Genomic DNA, 20,318 nt, shown 5'->3' with positions numbered 1-20,318 from the left:
TAGTGGGTAATACGGAATTAAAGTTACTAAGCTTTATTTAAATCATTTAGAAATTCAATATTGAAAATCAGTTTTATCCTTAATTGGTAGAGTATCTTCATAAAGTTTGGTGTTAATTGATATGGAACTTGGTAATAGATTTATACCCAGCTCAAGTTCGTCACTGGCATATAGAAATAATGATGGCACAAATAATGTCAGCACACCTCCCCTTCAAAATGAAACCGCCGACCTTTCATTTAGAGATGACTCCTTCTATAGCCTAAATAATTCTGGTGATAATATCTTAAGTACACCGTCACCATCAAACAATATTCCTAAACTCAATAACTTATCTCCTACTGATTCACTACAAGAAAGTATAGCTGATGCTTTGGGATTTGATAGTAGAGGTAAAGTATTCCAATTTGATTCCCCTACTCCTAGTAACAAACGACTGAAATCTCCCTTACGAAAGCTATCGAAGAGTAATAGTTCAATAAGTATAGCTGGACCTTTACTATCTAGCGCATCCTCTCAGGATTTGATTCAGGCATTAGCTACTTCTCCAGATATCAAGAGAACAAATAAGTCTAAATCACCCAAAACTATAGTTGCAACAGATATCTTACAAGCTCCAGGACTAAGAAATGATTTTTATTCCAATTTAATAAGTTGGTCCAGTAAGACGAATAAAGTGGCCGTTGGATTAGGTACGACTACTTATTTGTGGGCTACAGATAATGAGGTAGAACAAATTCAACTAGATTCCCAATCTTTAATTACAGCGGTATCTTGTTCCAAAGATGATTTGATAGTAATAGCAAATGCAAGAGGGTACTTATATATTATTAAACAACCAGAGAATATAGTTGTCACAACTCATAATGTTCAAGGCAAGTGTATTTTCTGTATCGAATGGTTCTCTAGTGGTCTTCGATTCCTTGCAGGAAATGAATTAGGAGAAGTTCATATATTTGAAATTCAACGGCATTTCCTTGGTACAGAAATAATCGAAAGGAATTGTTTTAAATGTCATCAGCAACAAATATGTGGTAAGATATACTATATTAATATTACTTAACTTTGTTTCAGAACAAAATTTATTAACTTTTAGGTTTAGGTCTTGCTCTTAATAATGACAATTCTCAATTAGCTGTAGGAGCAAATGATAATTGTTGTTCAATATGGGATATTAATTGCAATTTATCTACACAATTAAAGTATGTACTTCCACATAATGCTGCGGTCAAAGCCATTGCTTTCTGTCCATGGACCAATTCATTATTAGCCACTGGTGGTGGAAGTAAAGATAGAAAAATTAGATTTTGGCATACTAAAAGTGGTACCAAGTTAAATGAAGTTGCAACTCATGGACAGATTACGTCATTAATATGGTCAAAATATAGAAAAGAAATTGCTGCAACTTTTGGATTTGGTAGTGATAATAAATCTTCATTATTATATATTTATTCATATCCATTAATGAAACCAATAGTTGAAGTTCCATCAATACCTAATTTAAGAATACTTAGTTCATCATGCAGTCCTGACTTCTGTAGTATATGTGTTGCAGCCAATGATTCTACAGTAAGAATTTATAAATTATGGGAAAAATCTCATGAAGTAGCAACAACTATACAATTAAAGGGTTCAGGAACGTTTGGTAGTTCCTTGATCGATTATCAAGAAGGTGTAGGTTCCTTAAATGATTTGCTAAGATAAGAAACGTGAAACGTGCTACGTGATACCAGTTTCCTAAAAAATGAGTGAAATTTTTGAATTTGATAGGGGTGTGCATAGAACAGGGTGCAATAGTATCTTACGAGGGCACTGCCACTAAAGATCATTTGAGATTGACAGCTCTTGTTCTTAGTAATATATCTATCTCTCTTTTTTTACTTTGTCTATATACGCCATGTCAGCACCATTAATTAACCGTTCTTTAACGACCATAAGAACTGAACTTGAGTTCTTAAGAGATTCGGAAGTAATCACCGAACAATTATATGACAAATTACTTTCGTCTATCCCCACTAAATATCAAAAGGATGATAAACCATGGGGAGTTGACAAATTAGGAATTAGCAATATTTCAAACAAACAAGAAACTGATAAATTGGCTGATCAGCTTTCTAAAACTGATCTTAATGGATCAATAAATCAATCTCAATCTCAAACTCAAGATCATGAACATGTTCCACCACCTTCATATCCCCCCGCACCAGCCCCAACCAAATCAGTTATTGAATTTGTTAAAGTATTATATGATTTCCCTCCTCAACAAAAGGAAGATTTAGGATTAAATAAAGATGATAAGATTGCAGTTGTAGAACATTTATCTCCTGATTGGTGGAGAGGGTACAGAAAGGGTTCAGATCCTGAGAAAGCAACTGGTGTGTTTCCTTCAAATTATGTAACTAAAATATCTAAAGAAGATTATGAATCTAATTTTGATACTCGTGTTGCACCTCCAGCACCTCAAGGAAGTTCCTTATCACCATATGGAGGTCCACCACAACAGCCACTTTCTCAGCAACCATCTTATGGTGGTTATTCTCAATATCCACCACCATCTGCCAACTATTATCCACCCCAACAACCTCAAGAATTTCAACCACAACCACAACAACAGCAGCAACCACAACAACAAGGTCACGGATCAGAAATGTTCAAGAAATTCGGTAGTAAATTGGGTAATGCAGCTATATTTGGTGCTGGTGCTACAATTGGTTCAGATCTTGTAAATTCAATCTTTTAAGAATATCGATGAGTATACATGTGTATTGTTTTTAGAATTAAAATATAAACTATTTTGAGTTTTATATACTATGTACAAATGGATTTTTCATGTGGTTTTGTAAATCACTTATTTACGTGAATCAGTCACAGTGTTTAATAATAAAGTATCATTATCTAATAAGATTCTGTTTGGAGATGAAGCTAAAATAGTGGCAATTTCTTTAGCAGTATCTAATCTCTTTAATTCAACATAATCTTTAGATTTCTTAATAGCTTCACCGATTAATTCAGCTGATTTAGCTTCACCAGATGCTTTAACAACTAATTGTTGCTTTTCTTGAATAGCTTTATCAACTACAAAAGCTGCTCTTTGAGCATCTTGTTGAGCAATTTGTTTAGCTTCAACTGCAGCACTAAATTCTGGAGAGAATGTCATAAATGTTAATGAAACATCATCTAATAAAATATTAAATTTACTAGCACGACGAATTAAATTTTCTTTAACTAATCTTGAAACCTTTTCTCTTTGAGTAATTAATTGAGATGCATTAAATTGAGCAACAACTGATTTAAGTACTTCATTAACAATTGATGGTAAAACTTTTTCATCATAATCTCTACCTAAAGTTCTATATATATTAGGTAATTGTTGAATATCTGGTTTAAATAATACTCTACAAGTAATATTAACCATTTGTAAATCTTTTGTACCAGTTAATGAAGCAACATTTCTTGGTTTAGCTCTTACATCATAAACAATAGGTCTTTGAAACCATGGTAAAACAAGATGAGTACCTTCTGGATAAATGGTTGGTTGAACACCTCCAATACGTGAATATATTATAGCTCTTTGACCACCATCAACATTAAATAATGCATTTTGAGCAAACATTGATACCCCTCCAAGAACTAAAAGTCCTCCAATTCCGGTAAAGAGTCTAAGAGGAGATCTAGGAGATCCACTTCCATTGGTTCTGGCTTGTTCGGCACGACGCTTTAACTCGTTGGAGAGATTTCTCCAATTCTGTTCACTCATCTTATTGGTACTGTATAATGATTATGACACTACTATTGCCTCCGTCTTTGGTCATTAAAGATTACTCGCAAAATTTCAATTTTGGGTCTTAGTTCGCAATGTCGTGGGCGAGAGCGACAGCCCAGTGCTCGAGTCGTAAGTCATACTTTCTACGACATTATGTCTGTCCCAAATTTATTAAACCCTATATACATCCTCCTATTTAAACTAAACTTATGAAGGTACACCTTCAAATCCATGTTTTTCATTATATTCTTGTACCACACGCTTCCAGTATCTCTTTCTATTAGTTTGAATAGGATTTACTCTAAAGATTTTCTCTATTATTATCATAAACAATACTAATACTGCAACAATAAAACTTGGAGCAATTAATCTTACCAATCTAGCTTCACTAACTGTTTTTTGATAAGGACAATCAGCATAAGGACCTCCTGAAACAAAACATCCAGCAACTGTAATATCATTAAGATCTATCCAAATTGGATATGTAGCATTTTGATCTTCAATAGCATCACTTAATGATGCCAGTTCAATACTCAGCATTGGTAACAGTAATATATATCCATTAGGACATGATTCTTTATAGGCTTGAAAATATTCTTTTCGACTATCTTTTGGTATAATCCAATCGTTTGGTGAATGTAAATTTTGACAAGCATATTGATATGATCTATAACAATTATCAACTCTCCAACCATCTTTATCAAATACTACACATTTATAAGCTAATTGAGAACCTTCAAAATCAGATGTGAGATTACCTAATTGAGAATGGGTATCATTAATATTAGAATTATATGATGATGGTTCACCTGGAGCCCAAGACCAAAAACTAATTGGTAAGAAATTATTAACAATTTCTCCTAAATAATCAGTTGCTTCTAAACTAAAATCATAATAAGTTGAATTTAATATTGGAGTATTTCCACATCTTATAAATTGTTGATAAGTTTCATTTGTAAATGGATATGCATCATTATCAATAACATATTGAAAATTAGTATTTAAGGCAAGTTCATCAAAAAATTCAATACTATCAGAACTATTAAGACCATAAGGTGCAATATTTTCACAACTCTTTATTGTATCATCATTATTATCTAAAATTGTAGTATTTACTGATATTCCCAGAAAGAAAATTACTGAAGTATCTTCAGAAGATATTTCATATTTTCTTGTTGAATTAACTAATTCATTAGATACAACATTAACTAAAATTCTTCTAAAATCTGAAAGTAAAACAGTACTTAAAGACGGTAGTATAGTAGATGTACTATTATAAAAGTTCAGATATTGATTTATTTGAAGATTTTCTTGATAATTATGAAAATCATTTGGAGTGAAAACATATGATCCCAAACTAGAAATGGTACTATTCAAAGTAGAATTACCCATTTGATTTAACATTGAATTGGAATATAGAGTAGTATTGGTTCTCTTTGATTGAATTGATTTTAAATTGATTAATATTTCAATTAAATCAACATTCATATTTGTATTAGTTGCCACAATATAATTATTAAATACTTGCATTAATTTTTCTATAGTTAAAGTAGGTTGACAAGTATATTGAAGAGTATTCCAACTTAAATCAACAGTAGCATTTACATCAGTAATATTACTGGGGAATGGAGCTGGACATAATTGCCATATACTAGTAAATTCATTCCAATATAAATCTATCATAAATGTCTTCATTCCTACTCGTAATAATGTAGCTACATCATCTAATGCATCCATAACATATCCATCTCCTTCAAATACTAAACTATTTAAAGATATTCCTGGTTTAGTTAGTTGATTAATGGGTATTGGTTTCGATACATCTCTTTGAGTTCTCATGGCTATTTGCATTACTGTAGTCATATTAGGCCAGTTCTCTAACCCATTTGTTACTGGTAATAGTAGTAGCATACATAGTAGTGGGAGTATGCATTGTAGATGTTTTACTAACATCCTTCCATAGTTAGTTTAGTGTACTATAGTGTAGTGTATTATATTTCTTACTGATTACTTAAGCCTAATTAGTTAAGTCCGATATTCTGTTTACTATTTTTTGATGAGTGCCGGTATATAAACAATACTTAAACAGTATAAGTTATAAGTGAAAAATCAATATAACTCCGGCAGTTTTGAAGGTATCATATTAAGAGATGTCGGGACTTGATCATGAGACTATAGTGAGTCGAATCCTCGAAGGACTTAATCATAACCAAAAGGAAGCAGTAATTGCACCCTATAATGGGAGGTTGCAAATCATTGCTGGACCCGGAACAGGTAAGACTAAAGTATTAACATCAAGAGTTGCCTATTTACTTTTACATGAAGGGATAAGTCCACAACATATCATTGTTACCACATTTACCAAGAAGGCAGCGGCAGAAATGATAGAAAGATTAGAGACATTATTGGAGGGACAAGCTGTAGATTTATCTAAATTATTGATTGGAACTTTTCATAGTATATGCTTTAGAATCATTAAAATGTATGGAAAGAAGATTGGAATTGCTGATTATAATATAGCCGATGAAAGAGATTCTAATCAATTATTAAAAGAAATTGTAGATACATTAAATAGAGGAGATCTTGATTTGTTAGCGTCTATGCCTGAAGAGGAGAAAGTACCGTTACAAAATCCTAAAGATCAAAAGTATGATATAAAGAAAATCAAGAGACAAATATCAAAATTGAAGTCATCTGGATTATCATATGAAAACTACCATAAGGTGGGAGACTCAAGTCGAGTCTTGGCTTTATTCTATGGTAAGTATCAAACCCGATTACAAGAACATTTACTTCTAGACTTTGATGATTGTTTGTTAAGATGTTTAGAATTAATTAGTCATTATCCAGTATTAAACTTTATTGAGCATGTCCTTGTGGATGAATTTCAGGATTCCAATGAAATCCAATTACAATTGATGTACAATTTTGCTCGAGGACATCCTACTAATCCGAAATATCAGAATAATGTTACTATTGTAGGAGATCCAGATCAAAGTATTTATGGATTCCGAGATGCCCAAGCCATTAATTTTGAAAAGATGAATGATTACTATAAATTAAAATATGGTAAATCATGTAAGGCTATTCATTTAATAGAAAACTATAGATCTACATCGGATATTCTTAGTCTTTCAGAGACAGTTATGCGTCAACAACAGAAGCGTATACAGAAGACATTGAATTCTCAATTAACTACAAGTTTCAAACCCGTATATAAGAATTTGAAATCCTCCGATGAAGAAGCTTCATGGATATCATATCATATTCAACATATATTAGCATTACCAGAATCACCGTTTAAATGTTCAGATATTGCCATATTAGTCAGAGCAGCATATCAAACAAGATCAATTGAAAATGAATTGGTTAGAAGAAGAATTCCTTATGTTATGGTTAGAGGTCGAGCATTTTGGGAGAGACCAGAAGTTGTAGCAATTATAGATTACTTGAGAATTATTGCCCATGATAATGATAGAGTTGCCTTTATTAGATCATTAAACTTTCCTAAACGAGGATTGGGAGAGAAGACTCTTGAGTCAATCCTGTCAGTAGCTGCTAGAGAAGCTGCCACTACTGGGATAAGTATTCATGATACGTTAAAGGGACTTGTATCAGGAGAAATTAAAGGGGTCAAGCTAACAACCAAGAATAAACCAACACTCACAACTTTCCTTACCTTTTTGGAAGAGTCTCGAAAGATGATGGATGAAATCGATGAATATTTGAGTATTGAAAAGGTTTCCTTAGACAAACGACAAGATATGCTCAGTAAATTTTTCAAATTTGTTGTTGCAAGATCGGGTCTTAGTAAAGAGTATGAAGAACAAGAGAATCAGACATTGAATATGATGGAAGTAGAAAAGCAATTCTGTTCCTTTATACCTCAAGAGATGGAGATGCCATTATATATTGGAGGTACAGAAGAAGATATTACTCTGGTCAATCAAAGTTATTTATCAAGATTTATTGAATCTATTGGATTATATGAAACTGAAACGGCTACTTCAGTAGAAGATAAGGCTAAGGGGAAAGTTTCAATTTCAACTATTCATGGTTCTAAAGGATTAGAATGGCCTATTGTATTTGTACCTGGATTATCTGAAGGTTTACTTCCTGCTAGTTTTGCTATATCTCTGGGAGGTGAAGAAGCTATTGATGAAGAAAGACGATGCTTTTATGTGGCCACCACAAGAGCAAGAGCATTATTGTATTTATCATCATACACTACTTCGGGAGGAGGATTCTATGGTAGATCCATAGATAAAGTTTCTCGGTTCATTGATAAATTAAACAATAATAAAATGATTAAAGATACTCAAGAAGCGTTTAATGATTGGCAATCTTTAGTGAAGTTATATGGAATTATAGGACAAACTACACCAACTGCACCAACTGCTCAAGGGTTCTGTATTAATACATTCAATCGCTTATTACATTCAAGATTTGATGCCTATTTTCAAGGTGTTAAGTTTCCTATTAAGACAGAAGAATTTGTGGATGGTAAGCATATAGAAACCCATATTGATCCAGTAATGGGATTCACTAGTGCTAGTGTCAATATGCATGTTCCTAAGCGGTCTGTTGGGTTATACAAGAGAAGTAAATTGGCCAATGGGAGTAGCAGTGGTGGTAGTAGTAGAAGTAATCAAAGTAATCAATTCAAATCTCCTCTACCATTACCAGTGGTAACTAAAAGAGCTCCAACGTATGCTCCTACAACTAATACAGAAATCACAATAAAAAAGCTGGCCAATAATAGAGCCCCTCCGTATATTCCCAATAGGAAATCGAAGTAGGCAGTACTTGCTATTAATTAATTAATTATATATAGATAGATAGATAGATACTATATAGTTGATCTGATCTACTTAGTGATGGTGAAAGACCATGGGAATGTTAAATGAACAGTTTTATCATCATCAATGATTTTTGTAATGGCTGAACATCCTCCTCTAGCCAATAATCCAGAAGGGGCTTCAACTTCAGCAAATCTTCTTTCATAATAAGGATTTTCTACAGTATTAGGAGCATAAGATCCTAAAGGTTCTTCAACCTTATCGACTCTAATTCCAGCCTTTTTAACAGAATGAAGATATTTTAATCCAGTAATAATTTCTCCTTGAATTCTAAATCTTAATACTAATTGATATACTGATTTTTCCTTAATAGTAAATTTAATTTCTTTATTAATGGTATTACCCTGTGCATCTTCCATATTAAAGAAAATAGGTTCAAGTTCTTGTTGTTCTGGGAATTCTAATCCAATTTCTACAAGTACTACTCGTCTTTGATCTCCAGCTTTAACTGGATATGGAGTGGAATTAGCAGTTAATCCTAATGAAGCTTTCCATTTAGCTAAACTTTCATCTTCGGCATCAAGTTTGGTATATTCCTCGACAGTTTTCTTTTCTCCAACCACGTACCCTTCTACGGATTCAGGAACTAAATCGTCGTCTTCGTACTTATCGGCCATGACTATGAGTATGTCAAGATTTTTTCGCTCACTAATCGTTCACTAGTGTTTGACCAATTCCAATTCCACTAGTACAATCACGACCTTGTCCGTTGACAGTGACGTAGATCAAAAGACACGTCGTAGCGACTTTTTTTTTCTGGGCTGTTTACGTATGCGCAAAATGTTCGTCTATTGTGGAGGGAATGTCGTAAACGGCTATAGACTAATGGTATATACACAGGGTAGAGAGTTGAGTAGTTACTGTTACTGATATGTCATTGACTGGTGGCCGGTTTGTTCGATAAGTTCTTGGATTTACTGGCTTCGTATCCATTACCATCGGTATTGTTGGTGGTGGTATTGGTATTGGTATCGGTGGTGGTATTAGTAGTGGTGGTATTGTTGTGAGTATTATTATTATTATTACTTATACTGACACTGTTGTTGGTGTTATTATTGTTAGCATGGTTGTTCGAGTTGTTGTTATTGTTATTGTTATGACTGTAACCGTAATTATTATTATTGTTATTATTATTGTAGAATTTGTTATGACCGTTGTGGTAATGATTGTAGCCATTTTTCCCTCCATTTTGTCGCCCCTTATACTTGGACTTATGAGTATTGTCTCCAGGAATAATAATGTATGGATTATTTAAAAGTCGTCTCTCAGTCTCTTTATCGTATGGTGGTCCTGGTTGACCCATGAATCCATAATATCCACCCCCTGGAGGAATCATAGAATTAGTAGGATTGTAAAAATTCCCAGGATACATTATGGGAACTGAATTGGTAGTGGGAGGGAAATATGCACTTCCAGGAACAAAAGCAGGAGGTGATATTCCATTACCATACATTTGCATCTGTAAATTGGGGGCCATATATGGTATGAAATTTGGTGGATTGATAGGATTGTATCTGCTATTACCATTATGGTTATAATTGTATTTATTGTCTGCGTCTAAAAACTGTTCACCATCCTCCGCTCCTTCTTCTTCTTCTTCCTCCTCCTCCTCCTCTTCTTCTTCGTGTCCTTCATCTTCTTCGTCAAAAATTTGTTCTCTAACCTTTAAGTACAAAGCTTCCTTCGAAGCTCGCTCCGATTCAATCTTGAATGAATCTGATGCTTCGGTGGGAGTGGTGATAGCTGAAGAATCGTCTGGTGTTGTACTGCCTATTTTTGAATCTAACGTGTCTTGATTTTGTGATGTATCACTATTCTCTTCAGATGATGGTTTAAATGTTTTTGGTTTCTTTATTATGAGTTTGGGTTTGATAATTGATTTGGGGGTAGTAGGGGTAGGGACTTGTGGAATATTACCATTGGTAGGTGGGGGTGGTTGATATTTATGTACCACGTCAGATAATTTTTGAAATCCATTTTCACTATTTTTATCTTTCTCTATAGTAGCTACAAATGTTTTATAATCAAAATCTTCTGTGGGAGTTACAATGATTTCATTAAGAGTATTATTCCAATGTTGTAGATTATAGTAATGACATAATTGATGACTTAATAATCGATAGTATGAATTCTTAAGGTAATGAGCTTTGATGGTATATTGAGGTTTGGGTTTATCATTGTCCTTTTCTTGTTCTTGTTCTTGATCTTGTTCTTCCTCTACTTCAATAAGTATGGAATCATTAATAAATGTTAATAGATCCTTTTCGAGGTGCAATAGATAAACACGTTCTAGAGGCTTGATTAAGGCCGATTTTATTGAATTTGGAATATCAGTCATAATGTTCAAACTTTAACCTTTAACTACTATTGCTTCTTCTCTTCCTTTTAGTATAGTATCTCAAAAATCTCTCCGTCACACGTCTCTTCACTGATCGGTTAATCCCCGAGGTTAATGGTGACTCGGTATTTGAAAAATCGGTATTATGGTGAAATCAGCTGTAAATTTAGCCCAAAAAAATCCACTAAACTTCACCAAATTATATACTTGTGATTAGGAGATTCTCTCGATACGATTCCCACTCGTTCTAGTTACTATAACTACTGTAAAATACTTAGTTATATATAAAACTTTGCAAACCTTCAACCTCTAATCTACTCAAATTTTTCCTTTTCTTCCAAAGTCAAGTAAGTGCCTGCAGGCGAGACAGACAGACAAACAGACAAACAAACAAACAAAATAAAACAACAGACAGACACAGACAGACAAACAAACAAAACAGAACAGAACGGGAAAGAACTTAAGAACGCACCGCAGTATCAGTGCGGGAGCCGCACGCCTCACGCCGCACACTGCCGGTTTGGGACCCTCACTACGACTACCCTCACGATCAGAGAAAAAGGCTAAAGATGGAGACTATGATTTGTAATGCTTAGTACTATAGTTAAGATCAATTGATAAGTCAGCCAAAATGTCTAGTGAGAATGATGTAAGTATTGTAATAGTGGTGTACCTGTATACAGATGCTCAGCGTACTAACAACTACTTATAGATAAGAGCTAAACGGTTGGCGAGATTGGCAGCCCTTGGTGGAGCCAGTAGTACTCGAAGTGCGCCTGTAGATCAAACTAAGGAAGAGGTTCAGGAGACTGAAAAGTCATTGCCACCACTGGCACAGACAGTTCAAACTCCTGCATCTACACCTGTAGTGGTTCCTGAACATATATCTACTCCAACTTCAGTTCCTACTCCTAATCCTAGTGTTGTTTCAGCTAATCCAGTTAAGACTCCTATCTTATCTGAGCAAGAACAAACTTCGGAATGGTTTAAAAGAGAGTTGGAAGTATTATTTATGGCAACAGTTGATCCTACTCATACTTCACGAGGATTATTGGTATTACCAGGAGCAATTGCTGAACTTGAAGATAATTTATTAGGAGAAGATAGTATTGAACTGATATTTATGGAAATATTATCAGAGATTGGGATTCCATCACATTATAAAACTACTATTGAATATTTATATAATGTTTATCATAATGCATTCAGATCCAAAAGAATGTTACCAGTAAAGACTCCATTATATCAAATTAAAACTGGAATTTTAAATAAAGTTATTAAATTTGCTGCTTCGTATGGATTTATATCATTTCAAGTTCCAGAAATGTTTATAAATAATGATCTTGCCCAATCTATTGATTTATTTATAAGAAGATCAGATGATTTAACTCCATTTTTAATTGATATAATTAATTCATCTATTGAACAAGAATCTTTATTAACTTTTTTAAATATTTTTGTTCCATATATTAGTGCAAAACTTCGAGGTATTAATATTACTGAAAGAGATTATGTAAATTATATTGCAATTTTTGAAACTTTAGTTAATATAAAACCAGTGGCTAGTGTATTTTCTCAAATTGAAGGATTTCAACCTCCATCAAGAAGTCAACATTTAGATTTTGAACATAAAACTTTATTAGGACCTTTATTAAGATTATCACCTTTATTAGATAAAGTTGGTATATATTATTTTACTGATAATGTTAATAATGTTCCTAAGACTCAAATTGGTAATATTTATGAATCTTTACAAAATGAATATAAAGTATTAGTTGATAGATTATTTTATATTATTGATAAATTAATAAGAGGATCACTTGAAACTCGAGAATCTTTATTAATTTGGTTATCTGAATTTATAAATTTAAGTCATTTAAGAAGAGGTAGTCATGCTGATCCAACAAAATTACCATCAGATGCAATTATGCTTAATATTTCTTTAATTTTAATAAGGTTAAGTATGCCATTCTTAGATTATCCAACATTTTCAAAAATTGATAAGATTGATGTTGATTTTTTTGCAAAAACAAAATTAATTGATATTCATGATGAATCTAGAGTAAATTCTACTATTCAAGAAGCTGATGAATATTATAAATTAAGAAGTGAAGAAAATTTATCGGCACCAAATTTTATATCAAGTTGTTTTAATTTAACTTTAGCTTATTTACATTATGGTATGGGAGGTATTTATATTCAATATGATAGATTAAAAAATCAAGTTAGACAAATGGAAGAAAGAATTCAAATGATTCAAAATAATCGTGTACCACCAGGAGTTAATCCTGCTATGGCAAGAATGTTAAGTAATCAATTACCAATGTTAACTAAAGGTCTTAATAATTTTCAAATTACTAAACATACAATTCAAGCAATTTTTAGTCATAGACCATTACAATTAGAAATATTTGATTTTATTGTTGGATCAACAACATTTATAACTAAATTAATTGATCCAAATCATAAATATCCTCAACAAAAATTAAATATACCAATTTATCATATTACTAATGTATCACAATTAGATGATCATGATTTTCTTAAAACAAAAACTCCTGAACCATGGAAATATTATCCTGAATTTATATTAGAAGGTATAATTAATTATTGTAAATTTTCAACTAATTTTAGAGGTTGTCCATTAGTACAAAATTTTGAAAAATTACAATTATTTGTAGAATTTACAACAATTTTATTAAGATGTCCTGAATTATTAGGTAATCCTCATATGAAAGCTAATTTAGTTGAAGTTTTATTTATTGGATCATTACCAATGCAAAATGGTGAAGCAGGATTTATGTCACAAATTTTTAATTCAAATAAATTAGTTATTGATAATATTTTATATTCATTATTAGATTTTTATGTTATGGTTGAGAAGACAGGAGCTTCATCCCAATTTTATGATAAATTTAATAGTAGATATTATATTTCAATTATTTTAGAAGAATTATGGAAATTTCCTGCTTATAGAAGTCAATTAACTGATTATTCTAAAAATAATGTTGATTTCTTTATTAGATTTATTGCAAGAATGTTAAATGATACAACTTATCTTTTAGATGAAACATTTAATGAATTAAATTTAATTCATGATTATCAACAAGAAATTAAGAAAAGATTAGAAGGTCAAGAAAAGAATGAAGAATTAGGTAATGATGAAGAATTACAACAAAAATTAGAATCAAGTGAAAAGAAAGCTAAATCTTATATGGGATTATCAAATAAAACTATGGAATTATTTAAATTATTTACAAAAGAAGTACCTCAAGGATTTGTTTTACCAGAAATTGTTGATAGATTAGCAGGTATGTTAAATTATAATTTATCAATAATGGTTGGACCAAAATGTACTCAATTAAAGGTTAGTAATCCTGAAAAGTATGATTTTGAACCTAAAAAGATTTTAACATATTTATGTGAAATCTATAGTAATTTAAGTAAACAAGAAAAATTTATGATTGCTGTTAGTAGAGATGGTAGATCATTTAATCTTGATTATTTTAAACGAGCAGAAAGAATTTTAACTACTAGAACTTATATTGAAAATAATATAATTAAAAATTTAATTGATTTAGCAGAAAGATCAGAAAAGCAAAGATTATTTGAAGAAAATGAAGAATTAGAATTAGGAGATATTCCTGATGAATTTTTAGATCCATTAATGTATACATTAATGGAAGATCCAGTAAAATTACCAAGTTCTAAGATAAGTATTGATAGATCTACAATTAAAGCTCATTTATTAAGTGATAGTACTGATCCATTTAATAGAATGCCATTAAAATTAGATGATGTTATAGATGATATTGAATTAAGAGAAAAGATTGAAGAATTCAAACGTCTGAAAAAGCAAGATAGATTAAAAGAAATCAGTGTTAGTGTATCACAAGATGTTGATATGGAATAAATAATAATAATAGTAATAGTAATAGTAATAGTACTAACTACTACTAGTACATAGGTTAATAGTAAATAAACGTTAAAAGATATTTTATATTAAACAAGATATGCTATATAACATACATGGATGGGATGAGAAGGATTATGAAATATGATACGAATGGGTTAGTTAATTTAAGCCTTAATAGCAAACTTTCTTTGTGGGAAAGCAATTCTTTGTTTTCTAGCCTTTTCGGTTTCTAACTTAGATTCGAATTTGGTTAATCTTCTTCTGATGGCTCTGGTTTTCTTAGCTCTTAAATCCTTTGGTTGGTATTTCTTACCAGCGTAGAAAGCTCTAACAGATTCTCTTTGGTTCAAGTTAATGATGGTTAAGACTCTAGCAATGTTCTTTCTGACGGTGTGGATTCTTGGTAAGGTTGGTTTTTGTAATTTTTGAACCTTTAAGTTGGCTAATTCTTTCTTTAAGTCAACCAATTGTTGTTCTAATTGTTCCTTAGATTTGGTTCTTAATTCATAAGATCTGAGACCGGCCTATATTTGGGTTAGTATAAAGTTTTCGAAGTAAAGGTTATATAGATGCAAGTCATCGTAGGTAAATGATGGATATTTGAGATGTTACATATTACTCTGTTGTGTTGGGATGGACTGTGTATGCTGTGCTAAGTGGTAGTAGTGGTGGTTGTTATACGATGATTGAAAGATTTTTGATTTCTCTCACAGTCCTCATGATATCCACAGAGTTATTATGATATTCACATTGATTCATTTTGATATTAACACTGAGGACTTCTTATAGGTTGTTTTCACTGATATTCTTTATTGTTCATTGTTGATTTTATCTTTCTTATTTTATTCAGTCATACTTCTACAATGAATATTGAATATTGCATATTGAATATTGAACATAATCTATCCTATCATTAAATGATTCCTATTGGTGATGGATTCTTTCTGTTATTTTACATTCAGTAACATTCTCATATTCTCTCATTCTCTACTTAATCTTCACTCTAATATTATTACGACTATCACATACCATTTTTACTGATTTGAACTATGATTATAGGTATCAAAAGAATCTCTTCTAACTCTGTATTTAAAATTTTTGTATAGTTACTTTTTTTCCTTCTTCGGTCTGAAAATTTTCAGTGTGCGGCGGTAAGGATCTTTGAGGGTTAGTATATTTGTATACAGGTGAAATTTGTTTGGCTTTGTCACGTGTATGCGATTAGGGTTTGTGCCCTCTCATTGACTTAATAACTTTTAACTAATAATAATTATTATATATGTTAAGATTAGATAGATGAATCAGTCTACTGTTAGAAACTTATTTAGCTGATTCGTTGATTGAAGTCTTGCCTTTATGATCCTGAAATGTACATAATTAGCTCAACGATTAAGATATGTTATGATTTTGCACATTCTCACTACTAGAACATTTCTTAAAACGATAATACTGACTACATACAAGATTAACTAAATATAATATTGGCTCTGACTATAAATACGATATAATGATCGCTACATATTCTGAAAATAGAAAATACTGACTATAAACCTGACCCATTATGGGCAGTTTTCATTATATATTTCTTGTAAACTTTAAATCTCTAACGTAACTGACTATCGTACTTTGTGTTGTCAGAACGATTTTGCAGTCATCCTCTGACCAATTTTACGCTTCGAATATTCATGGACTAGATAGAAATCTCTATCTTCTGATTTCAGATCCAAACCCCATCTAAGTGACAGAATTGCAGTAATTATAAGAACGTTTATGTAAATGGATTGCACGTCTTAATCGAAAACTGTAGCACTATTAAAGTAGAGCAATACTTTAACACTTCTAAACTTCTGATAGAAAGGATCAGATGTTTCAACTACTTGTAATTATTAGATGGTTTTTGCATGTATGCCTTATATTAAGAATTTTACTAGCATATTTTAACTTACTAACTTCCTGAATTAATTGTAAATTTCGCTTCAAAAGTTGCAAAAAAAGTACTATTATATGCACATAGTAATTAAGCATAGTTTCCCTATTCGATACGAGTACAAATCAATGAAGCAATTACATATGAGTTGATTATATTATAAATATAATTACGTATAGAGGTAAGAAAAATAACTAAAAATATTGTAGATATAAAAACATTATAGTTGATTGAGTAAAAAGATAAGATTATGAAAATAGTAAAATGATCTAACATAGAGATGATGAGTTAATTCATATTGATTAAACTAATTTAATTTAATTTAATTTAATTTTTAATTAATTTAATTCAATTTACTAATTTAGTGCTGAGTTTGTCTAAGAAGCATTCTTTAAGTTAGTGGATAACCATTCTAACCCTTCATATAAACCATCACCAGTAGTAGCACAAGTAGCTTGAATGTACCATGGTCTTTGTCTGATAGAATGTAAACCTAATTTTTCAGTTATTTCAGCAGCATTCATAGCATTTGGTAAATCTTGTTTATTAGCAAATACTAATAAAAGGGCATCTCTTAATTCATCTTCATTAAGCATTTGTTGTAATTCTTCTCTTGCTTCAGCAATACGATCTCTATCATTTGAATCAACAACGAAAATGATACCTTGAGTATTTTGGAAATAGTATCTCCATAATGGTCTGATTTTATCTTGTCCACCAACATCCCAAACAGTGAAACTAATGTTTTTGTATTCTACAGTTTCAACATTAAATCCAATAGTTGGAATAGTAGTAACTATTTCACCTAATTTTAATTTATATAAAATGGTGGTTTTACCAGCAGCATCTAAACCAACCATTAAAATTCTCATTTCTTTGTTACCAAAGAAGGAACTTAATAATTTTGAAATTGATAAACCCATTATTGACTATCTTTTATATGTATATGAATGAAAATTGACCAGAAATTGAAATTGAAACAAACAAAATAAGTTATTAGAATAAAAGATGAATTGAAGAATGATAAGCTAATGCAAATGAATGAATGAAAAGGATTGGTCAAACAACAGAAGAGTAGCTAACAAATCAGTTCAATCAAGTTAGGATAACTAGATAACAGATATTATGACAAATTTGATCTAATTATAAAATAAATCAAAATCAATTCAAACAGTAGTGACAAACAGAAATTGATCGACGATTATTAGCTCGTATTATTTGATTAATGATCAGTGATCTGTGGTACTGGATATTATACTTCAAGGTTAAGCATTGTCCATTAATCGTTCAGAAATTTGAAAAAAAACAACAAATCAAATTCGGGGTCGTGCGCACCGTCTACTTTCCCACTAGTTTAGTTATCACACGCCCATTAACTCGACTTTTCTAACTACACAAAATACGAAAATTACAATGAATTTATCTATATATTGTTATCAATACTATTCATCTCGACATTGTTACCGCGATGATATCCATTGAAATAATCATCTTAACTTACCCTTAGCTTAAGTACTTAGATCACTTCTATAAATAGCTTGGTAAAAGAACCTTCAATGGCAATTGCGCCTCTGGATTAAGGGTACAAAGCTGTGTATATGGCGCGTGTGTTACGTAATCACATTGGACTACATTATGTAAGTGATATAGTTTAGTAAGTTTGGTAAGGATGCAAATCTATGAACGACGATGGTGACTGACTGACTAGAGGGAATCTCTACGAATATATATCACATATTATCGTGACGTTTATTAATAAACTCTATAAATTAGGACGTATATAAATAGCATTAGTTTCATTAAGGAATAATATTAGCAATATGAGCAGCTAGATTAGCTATATCTCATTAAAGAATGGATATAATCATAATTTGAATAATTAATTATAGTAATAAGAAGCAAAATTTTAGCAAACCAGTAGTAAATTTACTTACCAACATTAACAGTACAATTCGAATACTTTTGTAAAGCTCTGATTAAAATCAGATAATTAACATCATAATTATCAGGTTCCCAATAAATTTCAGTTAATCTAATATGCCAAGGAGGGAAATCTTGCAAATCTAAATTTGGACCAAAATAGATTAACAAATCAGGTTCAGGACCAACTAATTCAATTAATTCTTCATCTACTAATTCAATAGAAATATCCCTAATTGATAATTCATTTGAAATAGCCAATTCACTCATAGTTTTAGTTAATTCAACTATAGTTGGTTTACCATCAACTCTTGAGATTAACAGAATTGTTAAATCAATTTCAGAATTAGAATTATTATTTGGACCATAAATAATAAAATTTTGATGAGGAATCTTAATAGAATAATTTGGTAATATACTTGAACCAAAATATTCAGATAAATTCTTGGAAATACTGTGATTTAATTTTGATAAGTATTGCTTATTACCAAGTAATTTTCCATTATATTCATATATTTGTAAATAAGGAATTCCAGCACTGATTGTCCAAGCTGACAATTCACTAATTTGATTAATTAATCCATCAATACCTCCCATTTCATCATCTTTATCCTTCAAATCAAGTATACAACTTAATACTTTAGGGATCTTAGACAATTTATTAACATCATCACGAATTAATTGAGGTGATTTATTATGATAATAAGTCAAAGTATAGAATTTAATAAAAAATTTTCTATAACTAGTTTGAATACTCTTATAAATAGTGATAAGAACAAATACAAATAATAAAATAAAATGATAAATATAGAATTGAATTAATTCTAAAAGTGATGAAGTTTGTTGATGAGCTTTCAATTTAGCAAAATTGAATAAATCAGTCAAAGTTAACTTTACAACATCAACTAATGAAGAATTCCTAATTGAATTAGGTGGCTTCTCTGGACCATTACTACGACTACTATCAACACTTAACAGATTTATCTCACTTGTGATATCCTTTAAGGATGTATTCACCTTTGCCTCTGATCTAACATGATCAGACAACTTTGAACTAGTCATGGCAAATCCAAACAATGCTTGAATTTAATCTGATTGATTGTTAGTGATAGATTTACTGAAACAAGAAGAGATGTAGATCTGCTTTGGTTGTAAATCGTGCTATAAATATATTGATATGGTGTTCAAAAAAAAAGTGATGCATGGATGCGGCTATATGCAGAGCCATACATTTCCTTAGCTTATACTCTATTATGTATATACAGTTGTATATTTGTAACAGACAAACGTAAGCCTGTTCCTGGGAAAGCTGACTGAATCATTGATATGAGTATTATTAAGCTGAACAAGTGTAATTGTTATATAGACAAACGTTTAGAAGAAATGCTACAGATTTTGTGAATTTTAGAGTTGAGTTAACTGAGGATACTGCGTTTAGTCCTTTTCTATCCTCAGCTTAGACTAAGATAACAACGTTGTGTATTTGAGTGTATATTGGTTTATATAGATGCCTCAGGTTATAATTAGTTTCAAATTTGAAAACAAAAAAAACCAGCGAAACACCAATTCGAAATTTGCAAAAATGGGTTTGCAAA

General features: G+C 31.2%; 11 protein-coding genes across 11 annotated transcripts; 4 read left to right on the top strand and 7 right to left on the bottom strand. All coding sequences in view use genetic code 12, as the record gives it.

Annotated features, from left to right (window-relative positions):
• Positions 1-121: 121 nt before the first annotated feature.
• On the top strand, positions 122-1,746 carry RJT21DRAFT_102143 (uncharacterized protein; the record flags this gene model as incomplete). Its single annotated transcript, XM_064879741.1, has 2 exons — positions 122-1,034; positions 1,103-1,746. The coding sequence occupies 2 exons, from the start codon at positions 122-124 to the stop codon at positions 1,702-1,704; spliced, it is 1,515 nt and encodes a 504-aa protein (XP_064741528.1). The 3' UTR covers positions 1,705-1,746.
• A 54-nt stretch (positions 1,747-1,800) lies between these two features.
• PIN3 (Pin3p) lies at positions 1,801-2,794 on the top strand. Its single transcript, XM_064883481.1, has one exon. The coding sequence runs from the start codon at positions 1,898-1,900 to the stop codon at positions 2,738-2,740; it is 843 nt and encodes a 280-aa protein (XP_064741527.1). The 5' UTR covers positions 1,801-1,897; the 3' UTR covers positions 2,741-2,794.
• On the bottom strand, positions 2,795-3,863 carry PHB2 (prohibitin subunit). The gene has a single exon (XM_064883480.1). The coding sequence runs from the start codon at positions 3,755-3,757 to the stop codon at positions 2,849-2,851; it is 909 nt and encodes a 302-aa protein (XP_064741526.1). The 5' UTR covers positions 3,758-3,863; the 3' UTR covers positions 2,795-2,848.
• A 107-nt stretch (positions 3,864-3,970) lies between these two features.
• RJT21DRAFT_4730 (uncharacterized protein) lies at positions 3,971-5,626 on the bottom strand (the record flags this gene model as incomplete). Its single annotated transcript, XM_064884710.1, has 1 exon — positions 3,971-5,626. The coding sequence occupies one exon, from the start codon at positions 5,624-5,626 to the stop codon at positions 3,971-3,973; it is 1,656 nt and encodes a 551-aa protein (XP_064741525.1).
• Positions 5,627-5,866: 240 nt separating this feature from the next.
• Positions 5,867-8,596, top strand: RJT21DRAFT_15443 (DNA helicase). Its single transcript, XM_064883477.1, has one exon. The coding sequence runs from the start codon at positions 5,914-5,916 to the stop codon at positions 8,560-8,562; it is 2,649 nt and encodes an 882-aa protein (XP_064741524.1). The 5' UTR covers positions 5,867-5,913; the 3' UTR covers positions 8,563-8,596.
• On the bottom strand, positions 8,597-9,368 carry RDI1 (Rdi1p). Its single transcript, XM_064883478.1, has one exon. It carries the CDS (start codon positions 9,237-9,239, stop codon positions 8,631-8,633), a length of 609 nt encoding a protein of 202 aa, XP_064741523.1. The 5' UTR covers positions 9,240-9,368; the 3' UTR covers positions 8,597-8,630.
• FGR44 (Fgr44p) lies at positions 9,369-11,326 on the bottom strand. The gene has a single exon (XM_064883479.1). The coding sequence runs from the start codon at positions 10,958-10,960 to the stop codon at positions 9,497-9,499; it is 1,464 nt and encodes a 487-aa protein (XP_064741522.1). The 5' UTR covers positions 10,961-11,326; the 3' UTR covers positions 9,369-9,496.
• Positions 11,327-11,591: 265 nt separating this feature from the next.
• Positions 11,592-14,873, top strand: RJT21DRAFT_134233 (ubiquitin-ubiquitin ligase; the record flags this gene model as incomplete). Its single annotated transcript, XM_064883226.1, has 2 exons — positions 11,592-11,609; positions 11,673-14,873. 2 exons carry the CDS (start codon positions 11,592-11,594, stop codon positions 14,871-14,873), a joined length of 3,219 nt encoding a protein of 1,072 aa, XP_064741521.1.
• A 66-nt stretch (positions 14,874-14,939) lies between these two features.
• Positions 14,940-15,965, bottom strand: RPL35 (60S ribosomal protein uL29). The gene is made up of 2 exons (XM_064880854.1): positions 15,906-15,965; positions 14,940-15,400 (listed from the first exon to the last, which is right to left on the bottom strand). Exons 1-2 carry the CDS (start codon positions 15,906-15,908, stop codon positions 15,041-15,043), a joined length of 363 nt encoding a protein of 120 aa, XP_064741520.1. The 5' UTR covers positions 15,909-15,965; the 3' UTR covers positions 14,940-15,040.
• A 951-nt stretch (positions 15,966-16,916) lies between these two features.
• ARF2 (Arf family GTPase) lies at positions 16,917-18,060 on the bottom strand. The gene has a single exon (XM_064880853.1). The coding sequence runs from the start codon at positions 17,724-17,726 to the stop codon at positions 17,181-17,183; it is 546 nt and encodes a 181-aa protein (XP_064741519.1). The 5' UTR covers positions 17,727-18,060; the 3' UTR covers positions 16,917-17,180.
• A 420-nt stretch (positions 18,061-18,480) lies between these two features.
• Positions 18,481-19,948, bottom strand: RJT21DRAFT_117840 (ditrans,polycis-polyprenyl diphosphate synthase). The gene has a single exon (XM_064880852.1). The coding sequence runs from the start codon at positions 19,783-19,785 to the stop codon at positions 18,730-18,732; it is 1,056 nt and encodes a 351-aa protein (XP_064741518.1). The 5' UTR covers positions 19,786-19,948; the 3' UTR covers positions 18,481-18,729.
• Positions 19,949-20,318: the final 370 nt, after the last annotated feature.

This window comes from Scheffersomyces amazonensis (genome assembly GCF_036850825.1).
Source record: "Scheffersomyces amazonensis strain UFMG-HMD-26.3 chromosome Unknown RJT21scaffold_1, whole genome shotgun sequence".
Classification (NCBI taxonomy): domain Eukaryota; kingdom Fungi; phylum Ascomycota; class Pichiomycetes; order Serinales; family Debaryomycetaceae; genus Scheffersomyces; species Scheffersomyces amazonensis.
Note: the sequence above shows the minus strand (reverse complement) of the source record. Positions and strands in the feature narration are given on the sequence as shown.